The 10,947-nt window shown below is 37.7% G+C and overlaps 1 protein-coding gene across 1 annotated transcript; it reads right to left on the bottom strand.

Moving 5' to 3' along the window:
* Nucleotides 1–2,812: 2,812 nt before the first annotated feature.
* On the bottom strand, nucleotides 2,813–9,683 carry LOC139973698 (general transcription factor 3C polypeptide 5-like). Its single transcript, XM_071980532.1, has 7 exons — nucleotides 9,474–9,683; nucleotides 6,950–7,184; nucleotides 6,243–6,610; nucleotides 5,701–5,908; nucleotides 4,826–4,989; nucleotides 3,499–3,724; nucleotides 2,813–3,204 (listed from the first exon to the last, which is right to left on the bottom strand). Exons 1-7 carry the CDS (start codon nucleotides 9,639–9,641, stop codon nucleotides 3,044–3,046), a joined length of 1,530 nt encoding a protein of 509 aa, XP_071836633.1. The 5' UTR covers nucleotides 9,642–9,683; the 3' UTR covers nucleotides 2,813–3,043.
* Nucleotides 9,684–10,947: the final 1,264 nt, after the last annotated feature.

Genomic DNA, 10,947 nt, shown 5'->3' with positions numbered 1-10,947 from the left:
TCAGGTAGCATACGCCCATTAAAAGCCCCATTGACTTACTGTACACACTAAATAACAAAAGTTAATGTGGTGTCTAAGTCTACTACTGTAGTAGATAGTTCTCAATTCTCAATAGCTCAGTTCTCAGTAGCTCAGTGAACGCTACCCATCACTACCCATCACAAGCTAGCCTTTCATGGCACCATCAATTTTCCATCTCATAACCATGTAGATTTTCTGCTATCAGAGCCTGAAGTTTTCGCCACTTGTAAACAAACCTAATTCACTCAGTAGTAAACAAGTTTTGTACGCTGCTCCTGGGAGGCCTAAAATTGCCTCAAATTATTTGCAAGCCACAAAACACCAGATACTGATTAATAACATATCAAAAAAGATGTTCTCCAACTGCATTTTGGCATTTTTCCTGAGATGGGAGAACATCAGGGCGGATAGATATAGACTCTATTAGGGGTATGCTACCGTCAAGGTTGACTCTACATTGAATGTATCCATGATTTAACTTTCACGTAATGCAAGTTAGGTACTGTGAAATAACACTTGTGGGTGTCTCTGTAACAGATCATTAGCAATACACATCGGGGGTGGCGTATGTAAGAGGCGGTTGACAATCTGGGATAAGGAGGAGGAGGGAGAAGGTAAGAGATGTTTGTGGCTTTGCTTCAAGAGGCAAACAACAAAGTTACCTCAAAATGAAAGTTACCTCAGACCAAGAGGGCACATTTACATTTTTCCCCTCAATATTTAAAAAACAGGTAACTTTAATATTTTATGTATTGTTTTCAACAAACGGACAGTTTTAACCATGGAAATTGAAACGGTGTACTTTTTCACTGATAAAAGGGCATTTATTATTTATGAAAAGGGCCACGTACATTTTGCAGCTAGAATGACATACTGGCTGACAGTAGACAATTACTGTAGTTCTTGTATAGCGCCATATAATTTAAGTTGGTCACTGTTTCGATGAACAAGTGAAACTACGGAAGTGTAGAAGGGACATGTAAAATGACGTTATAATGAGATGCCCCAACTCGTCGATATGAAAAGAAGTTGAAAGTTTACATAAACAAGTGGAACAGTTAAACCTGGTGTTTTGTATATGCCATGAGATCATTATAGGGAAAGTGTCTGGCCATTACAATGTTGATAACAGAATCAAATGTGTTAATTAATCATTCAAATTATGTCATTACTTGATGTAAAGAAATTATGGGAGGGAGGGGGGGGGGGGTGGGGAGGGAGGGACTTAACTTTGTAAATTGTTATATATGTTTGAGTAATACCAGGTAGATTAGTAAACTTGTTGAACACACTGAAGGAGTAACTCTAACATAACACACGATCATGCAATTAGTTTTCTAGATAATCTTTATTAAAGACAAACCATAGAGATGATTTTGTTTCCCTGGTAACTTTCAGGTGATATTCTTTTCCTGCTATAGTTACAAGTTCCCGGTTTATATCAGAGGTCACCCTTTCCACAATCTGATGTGAGGTTAAGATCATTAAGTCAATAATATATTGATTGATCTTACAATAAAGGCACATCTCACACATCTGGCTACATTCTTTCAAAGACCTGATGTGTGGTTTACTTGATTAAGTCAGTATCTTTATTATCTCATCCTTACACATAAGGTACTGGTGATGAGATATTATACTCCATCAAACATATTTTGCAAAATTGGCACTAAAATTGCTCCCCACCTCAAACACTCTGAGGTTCTGAACTGAAACTTGGTGGGTTGGTCTGACTTACAGATTGTCTGTGTGTGAGAACAAACACACAAACTCCTCCTAAACAGTCGAGCCAATTGACTTCAAACTTAGTGGGTGTGCCTTCGTGGTCAAAGGTCAAATAAACCCCCAAAACAGCATTTTGGTCATGATGAGTACACAAATATGACGAAATGGCCGAACCCAACAAACCCACATGGGATATCTGAGACTGCAAGTTAACAGCACACAATTTAATGCAAAACGCCAAAACTCTGTGTTCAGAGGAGGTCAAAGGTCAAAATTGGCAAAACTTGTGCAAAAATGCATTTTGGCAACCACTTTAGAATAAGGTTGATGATCTTTAAACTTGGTGGGTACTTGCCAGGGCATGAGCAGTAGTGCCTGCGTGACTTTTATGTCAGGTCTGAGGTCAAATAACCAACAAAACAGCATTTTGGCCGTTAGACGTATAAATGAACATAATAATATGGCAGAATATGTCACACACAAGTAGGTTAAAGGTTACATCGATGATATTCCGGTAGCTAAAGTTGACTGCTAAACAAAATTGCTAGAAAATTTAAATTTCATAAAAAAAATGTTCATTGGGCTTCTATGTAAATGCCAAACAGTACAATAACTGAAAGTATCGTACCCACAAGGGAAGTACTGTTGTGGTTGCATTGTTTTAATGAATGTTTTATATGTGCCTGTATACCCAAATTTGGAGATGAGATCAGCAACTCCATGGATTGCCTACTTGTTGACCTTATGATACTGGTTCAGCTGATCATGGCTGCTACAAGCAATGTCCTTTCTGTGACCTGATGTGTGGCTTATTTTATCCTGTCGGTCTCTTAACTGACCTTTCGATTCAGGGTCAGCTCATACCAGCAATATCCAATCAATATAAGGTATAGTTAATCATGCTGCTGTATCAATTAACTGGACGATGTGGACCATGCATCTCACACTGCCAGCTCCTCACTCCTATAAGCTGAGTCCTAACTGGACTTTTCATCTCACATTAGCATCTCCTCAGTCCCATTATACTGAGTCCTAACTGGACGACCCATCCTAAGTCCATTGTATATATTGCATGTGAGGTGCAGTTACTGGTTTCTGAACTTTTTATTAGGTCTGTCAAATACTAGAAACCTCATGGTAACATTCTGCCTCCCGTAACTTGCTCGTAGGTTTACATGGCCGCTTCTCGTCAGGGAACACCTTTCCCAGACCTGACGTACGTCTGACCAGGCCCTTTGTTTGGAACATCATCATTTTTAGCTTCTCCATCAGTAGTAGATGAAACTGACTAATATCTTCAGGTGTCCATTGGTTGCTCTAGGTAGTCCAGTAATTCTGTTCCAGGGTCACTATCTTCATCCTCTGGGTCATCTTCATTCTCTAGCAGATCATCTCCATCCTCCTCCTCATCTTCATCTTCATCAACCTGCATCTCACTGAGATTTGCTTCGCCAGCATCTGAGGAAAAATGAAAGAATGTCGTAATTATTTACTGATTATCAAAGAATGAAATTTATCAAAGCTTTAAAGTATCACTGTACAATTTCAATAAGTATTTTCATATATATGCAATCAGTTATATCTAACTATATTGGAGCCATTATCAATGAAACGGATAAGTACGTTGTTAACATTCTAAATATCAGACTACCACAAAATATAATAGTATTTTCCTTTTAAGATAATAAGGGAGACCAATAGTTGTTTGATCATTTGATAATTTGATGGTAAGCGACTTAAGCATCTAATTACCCTTTGCCAGGATCTTGTGGACAGTTCTTTCGACTATTTCCGACATCTTATCCCTGAGTTGATGGCAGAGTTCCGGACTCCACCATCCACTTCGGGAGTCATATGTTTCGTTAACCTTGGCGTTGTCGATGATGTGCTTTAACTCGTCAGCTTGTAAATCACAAAATTGGTAACACATCTGGTAATGGGCTGGTAGGAGATCATCCTTGAGGAGGTAATTAGCATCCTAATAATGCAAAGGAAAAACAAAAGGAAATTAAAAAAAGAGAAAAGATATACAGAAAAAGATCAATGTATAGTGCAGTTGCTGCCTGATTCAAATACATGGGTACAAGATATATTATCGGACTGTTTACATTAATTTATATTTACAACATTAATTTCTATTTACAACATGAATTTATATTTACAACATGAGATTTAAACCGGGACGTTGCATACCTTGAATGACACTCATCAATGAGTATCTTCACCTTATAGGGTTTCCATTATGATACTCATCCATGGGTATCTTCACTTAGTAGTGTATCCATAATGATACTCATCCATGGGTATCTTCATTTGGCAGTGTATCCATAGTGATACTCTTCCATGGGTATCATCACTTAGCAGTGTATCCATAATGATACTCATCCATGGGTATCTTAACCTAACAGGGTATCCATAGTGATACTCATCCATGGGTATCTTCACTTAACAGGGTATCCATAATGATACTCATCCATGGGCATCTTCACTTAGCAGTGTATCCATAATGATACTCATCCATGGGTATCTTCACTTAACAGGGTATCCATAATGATACTCATGGATGAGTATCTTAACCTAACAGGGTATATATAATGATACTCATCCATGGGTACCTTCACTTAACAGGGTATTAAAAGTGATACTCATCCATGGGTATATTAACCTTACAGGGTATCCATAATGATACTCATCCATGGGTATCTTAACCTAACAGGGTATCTTTGATACTCATCCATGGGTATCTTAACCTAACAGGGTATATATAATGAAACTCATCCATGGGTACCTCCACTTAACAGGGTATTAAAAGTGATACTCATCCATGGGTATATTAACCTTACAAGGTATCCATAATGATGCTCATCCACGGGTATCTTCACATAACAGGGTATCTATAATGATACTCATCCACGGGTATCTTCACATAACAGGGTATTCTTAACATTACTCATCTGTGCGGTTCCCTTGACAGATTATCTTTTGTGATCATTTCCTGCGGTTACTTGAAGTGGACAGACAAGGTACCTTGAGAGATGTAGATCCAACATTAATCATAATGCATTTTTAGTCCACTTACCGAGAGGAGTTTTGGAGTGAAGCATGGTAGTGGATCTTGGTCTTCTTCTTCAACCCTTGATGGTACAGAAGCCCCTTTGGTCAAACGTCGGTTTGGATTAGCTAGGATATTTGGTTGACCAGCGGTTGATGGCTGAATAAGAGCTTTGGCCTTTGATAACACCTCTGAAAATAAAATCCAGGCCAAACTATAAAAAGTTTTGAAAAAAGGAAATGGATTATGATCTACTTCATTTCAAAAGTGAGATGTTATTAATCTATACTTGGAAACAAATACTACGCAGAGAACCTATCGAGACCATCGCTGCCTCAAAAATGTTCATTAAAGATTTTAATCCTGTTCCTTACACCTGCCTGTAAGGAGTAAGGATGAATATCAGCAAAAAAACAAACAAGAAAACATTAACATCACAACAATGGCTAATTATAAGTCAGTACCTCTATATATGCAAGAACAATCACAGAATAATCACACCAATTAACAGCAACAATTATCAACACTTAAAGTTTAGGCCTACAGTACAACTTTCTCATCATTTCTGATGATAAACTTAAGGCTGAAGCCTCACTTACTTTCAACAAAAAAAGGACATTTTTTGTTATATAGCCGTAAAGTTTTAAGGCTAGTTCATACTAGTTCACTAAAACAGAGTTCTTTAATATTTCTCTAGAACTTGTGATTATTAGAAGCAATACCACAAGAACTTTCCCAATCAAAATGATGGTGAGAAGTAAACATTTGCTGCAGATACTACAAGCACTTGTACAGATCAAAATACATTCAGTATTCCTAAGCAATTTGAAGAGCTAAAATATAAATAATGTATCCTATCATTGATTGCAAAGAGGGAAATCTGACAAGAATGGAAATCTTACTAATTCTCATTCTGAAGTCGACCACTTGGAACATTCTGGAGGCTTTATCCTTGCGAGGATCATAACCGAGTCGGCACCACACAGTCCTCCATGGACCTGATAGGAAGTAATAGGCTATCATTGGCAGCACCACCTTGAGTGTATTCATAGGAAGCTTCGAACAGACCAACAGGGCATTTCTGCTCCACATAGAACGCTTTTCAAAGAGCTGGAACAAAACAAAATTAAAATACAGACAATTTCTGTGGTTGAAAAAGTCAAACAGAAATAACACTTCATGTTTGAAGTTTAAGATAAAGACAGAAGAGTCTTAAAGAAGCACTAAACAGTAGTTTTGTTTACGAGAGTATTAACGGAAAGAGAGAAAAGTGTAATTTTTTGACCTATTGTATGATACTTTCTACGGTAGCTAATATCGTTATTTCAGGAATTTAACGGAGAAGCATTACATTTGGTTACTTTTTTCAGAGTTTTGTCAGATATGCATGATCAATCATTTTAGAAGAACTTGATTTGTAAATAATTCAGTTTTTAATAGCTACCTTTGTTAAGAATTCCAATTCATCCTTCAACTTCATTCTATAGACGCTTTGGGCTGCCTCCGGTTGGGGGTCGGTTGGGACATTTTCGACATCAAATGGAACAAGGTAGGCCAATCCTGGACGCCTTTTCCTTCTTTTGCCAATAAGATTCTCTTCCAATAAGGGATCTTGTCCACTCTTTTGTTTCTGGTAAAGGTATCCAGACGGTGTATCCATTCGAGAGAAATTACCCGGCATGATAAATAGATTGGCGTCCTTCTTCAAGAAAGAGGTATCCTCGACAGAACTTGGCACTAACTCATCCAGAATGGGCTTGTGGGATCCATCGGGTCTGGTTTCCATGGGTAAATATTGAAAGTCAGACATTCCTGTGAATGAAAGAGAAAAAATATATATTCACAATTAATCCATCTATTTATGAAATTATTATTATATTATATTTAAAAGTAGTCTGATATTTAAATGAAAGATCTTTCTATATGTCAAAGTCCTTTGAAGAAAGTTTGATGGCTGACCCTCGGACAACTTAGACTGGTCAGTGCTATGGTCAAATGTTTAAAGGTTGAGAATAAAAAGTCATGAAACCTAACATTTAGGAGGTCAATGGTTCAAGTCATTGCTGGCTTCATGCAGAAAGCTAACTTGACAATTTTTGATTGAACAGAACAAAATAGTGAAATCAATCATTTAAAGCATAAACACTGTACCTTCAAATTTAAAAGTGGTGTCAACGGTGCCAATCATTTCACATGAATATTCGTCTGTGGAATTATTAGTCGCTGATGTCTGGTCTGTGGTCTTAACTGAACCTGCAGGATTCTTCTTCCTTGTTACCTTCAGTAACATATTTGTTGTTGAATACTTGCTTCCATACAAAGGTTTACAGAAGGAATCTCCTGGTCGAAAATTCAATGCAAGTCTTCGACCTGACTGCAGAATTGTCTGATGGTACCAACAGAAGGAAGAATGAAAAAGAAAAGTATCAGAAGTATCAGACCTGCCAACCTGTCTAGTCTTTCACAAAAAAATGAGAAGATTTACAATTTTCCATACCTCAAAATAGGGAGATTAGCAAAAGTAGGGAGAATCAAAATACGAAGTTTAAACAAGACAGTAAGATGAAAAAAAACATACTTAACATTTTTGGGTTTTAGCAGAACCCAACATAAAATACAGAGAACATAAATACCAGAACTTTGGAGACAAAATAATGCTTTGAAAGCTTTACTGAACACAAATTGTTGTTTGGACACAATGTTAAGCATTTTCTTGTTCATTTTCTCCACGTTCCCAAAGCAGGTAAAAACATATATATGCATAGCCCATGTTTAATAAACTTATAAAAACATTTTGGAAATGAAATTTTCCCAGAAGATTAGCACATGTATGAAATCAGGAGAGCCTGAGTTTGTATTAAGAATCATGAGATCTCCTTTGAAGCCTGATGAGTTGGGAGGTCTGATATGTTGTATAATTTCTCACAAATGTACTAATACTATAAAAACCAAGCAAGTACAGTAGTCCTCTATATTGATGACGGCCTGACTTTAGAATCCGTACCATATGAATGTGCAAGCTTACTTCGAATCGGCCGAAGAACAACTGTGTAATCCGGCTGAACGTGTGTGCTCGCACCGGCTTGGTTCAATAGAATAACAGTCGGTGAATAGGTGCGTCGCGTGAATGATTCGCTTGAATGAGTTAAAGCGGTATAGTAGGAAATAGGGTTAGGGTTAGGAAATAGGGTTAGGAAATAGGGAATAGGGTTAGGGGTTAGGAAATAGGGCTAGGAATTAGGGGTATGAAGTAGGGAATAGTGTTAGGAGATAGAAGAACGGGAGGTGGGGATACGGAGTGTTAGGAAATAGGGTTAGGAAATAGGGTTAGGGTTAGGAAATAGGGTTAGGAAATAGGGTTAGGAAATAGGGAATAGGGTTAGGGGTTAGGAAATAGGGCTAGGAATTAGGGGTATGAAGTAGGGAATAGTGTTAAGAGATAGAAGAACGGGAGGTGGGGATACGGAGTGTTGACATGAATGGCTATAAGATAATAAGAAGATAGTGAAGACAAATTGTTATTACCTGTTATTACCTTTCATAAACACTCCCTTGGACATTTACCAAGCTAAAGTCGTCAGCTTCTCCTTTGTGGAGTCTGTCATATCTCATTGGCTTGGTTATATTTGCTATAGAACGACTATAACTTGGATTCCAAGAGGGCATGGAACTTAACCCATTTTATTAGTTAGGAACTTGGCTACACATTTAACACTAAGGTGTGTCTTTAAACAGAGCTGCTACAAGCTAGGATTATTGAGGTATAAGCACCTGCTTAAGTCTTAATGCAGTAGACCATCACAAAAGAAGACGTTTCAATGGAAGTCGTTGTCAACTAGAATGTTATATGGTTTTGTTATATGGCTTTTGTTATATGGTAATGAATATTCAAATATGGTAATAAAGGAAAAGTTAAGGTTTCTATTTTTCTTCCAAACGCCAAATCCTCATCCGGCTCACATGGCCTGATCGGTTAGGAGTATGCGCTATTATTAATTCGCATCCTAACATCCCGGGTTCGATTACTGCTATGTGTTACTCATGTTATTAATCATGTTTTCTCTTCTCTTCTCTTCATAGATATGTAGGTCTCATCCGAGAAAACGAGTGAGGAAGACAGAAAGAATAGAGAGAACTACGGTTGAAAGTGTGGGGGATGTGAAACGGGGTACAATGAAGTGAAGCGAGTTTACTACCTTCATGAAAACCGCCAAACTCTTTTAGTCCCCCAAAAATATCCAAGCCCCATTTAAAAACGCTCACCCCATCAAAAAGAGCGCCCTCTTTTAGCCTGTCGGATATCGGATGGTACGGATTCTAAATTAGTACCTTGATGACAAAGCATTTCTTCAGATTCATGAAACATACTGAGAAAATATTTGAAAATAATTTTCGATCAGTTGAGTTAGCCTATTAAGATATATTGTGATATGAGGTCAAGTGAATTTCAAAACCCAAATTGTCAGCCTGGCTACAATTTCGATTTATTGCTTAATAGTACCTTTCGTTCGGCTAGGCTTTAGCGGCGTTCGGCTAGGCCTAGCGGCGTTCGACTTCACAATCCGAAATATACGTTAGGCCTTATAATTATTAAATCCCTGGGACATTGTTGTTAGTGCATTTTCAAGAATTCGTGAAACTGGTTCCCATGCTAAACTAAGATAATAAGGCTTACATGTGAAATGTTTTCTTTTCCACCGAGAGTTTGGAGGGCACGATCAACATTCAAGACTTTTCCTGGGTATTCCACACACGTTAAATTCTTTTCAGGAACGGGTATGAGGAAAGAATCAGCTTCTTGTCTCTCGGAGCTTGACTTTTGTTCGAGTTCGTTCTCTGCCATGGTTTGTTCGAGTTTTTTGTGTGTGCAAAGTTTAGATTCTCTATGGCAGGCCATTAGTGTATTCCTAAGTAACATCTCATGCACAAACTATAGAAGGGAGCAATATTTGCAGTCGACTCTGCAACTGGATCACAGAGTTTTAAAACGATTCACTTCATCTTAAAGTCGAGTCGATCTATGATCAGTGAATTTACTAACTTGAATCGAGTCTTTTCACAATTTGAAATTTCTTGACTCGTGTCATGATTCGATACAACAATGCTGTTTTGGTATCAAATATGGAGCGGGAAGTATTATGGCACACTTTTTAGCACAGTTTACCACAGCAACGCCGCTTCTCTCAATGTACTTTACACGAAATAGAATCTAAGAGATATGATTAACGACAAATTTTCAACGTTACTACAGTAACGAGTGGGATATAGCGATACAACAGAAACCATCCCCCAAAATTTGAAACGGGTGTTTGGCTGAGAATTCAACATATTTGCTGTCAATTTTTATCCTGCAATAATAAATTCAAAGGCTAGTTAAACTAATTTACTGAGTCCATGTAATTTAAATCTATACTTTGCGGGAGGTAGTCACTTTTCGATATGCTGACAACACCATCATAATATTCAGGTATAATTGCATATACCCAAGTCTACATATGATATATGTATGTGGTTAAAGCCATTTTGATGTTCCTAAATAGGAAATATTTAAATGGCCCAGTTTAACACATATATGAGTTATGACTTCGGTGTCCCATTAACTTAGTATAGTACGGTCTATTTCTTGTTTCATAATCCGTGCAACAATTGGTGGGGGGAGGGTGGGGGTGATTCAGGAGTACAAAAGATCTTTCCTTTCACGACACACTATGACGTAATAGGATGGTGCGGATCAAATTAAAATGCAGAACAACACTTGTTTTCTCGTTTCCATTCGTAGGACTGACGATTTTTACAAAAAGTCACCAGTTTTGCCCACAATCAGCTAGTAAAACAACCACTGGTTACTAAAGTTTATATTTCACCATATATTTATGCACTCTTAGATCTTTCCCTCACAGAGACATTTAAATATCTAATTGAACCCTTCTCTCTTTCTGGAAATAATACAGAGTATTAGAACCTCTAAGGAAATACTTTTTGAACACTTGTAACAATGTTTATTATGCTGACTTTTGGAGCTAATGCTGATGACCTAATTGCAGAGTCAGTTCAGTAACTTATACGTTGATCCATGGTTTAGTATATTGGCAAAGTTGCAACGGTACTATTGGGGGGGGGGGGATGGAGGGATAGGGGCTTGATGTGCT

The sequence above is a fragment of the Apostichopus japonicus genome, chromosome 9, assembly GCF_037975245.1.
Source record: "Apostichopus japonicus isolate 1M-3 chromosome 9, ASM3797524v1, whole genome shotgun sequence".
NCBI lineage: Eukaryota > Metazoa > Echinodermata > Holothuroidea > Aspidochirotida > Stichopodidae > Apostichopus > Apostichopus japonicus.
This window is presented reverse-complemented; position numbering and strand designations above follow the sequence as displayed.

Coding starts and splice junctions, on each gene's coding strand:
- LOC139973698 (XM_071980532.1), bottom strand. CDS start 9,641: ATGGCAGAGAACGAACTCGAACAAAAGTCAAGCTCCGAGAGACAAGAA. Junction 5,909..6,242: donor AATTGGAATTCTTAACAAAG/GTAGCTATTAAA, acceptor GTTTTGTTCCAG/CTCTTTGAAAAGCGTTCTAT. Junction 4,990..5,700: donor CGACTTCAGAATGAGAATTA/GTAAGATTTCCA, acceptor TTTTATTTTCAG/AGGTGTTATCAAAGGCCAAA.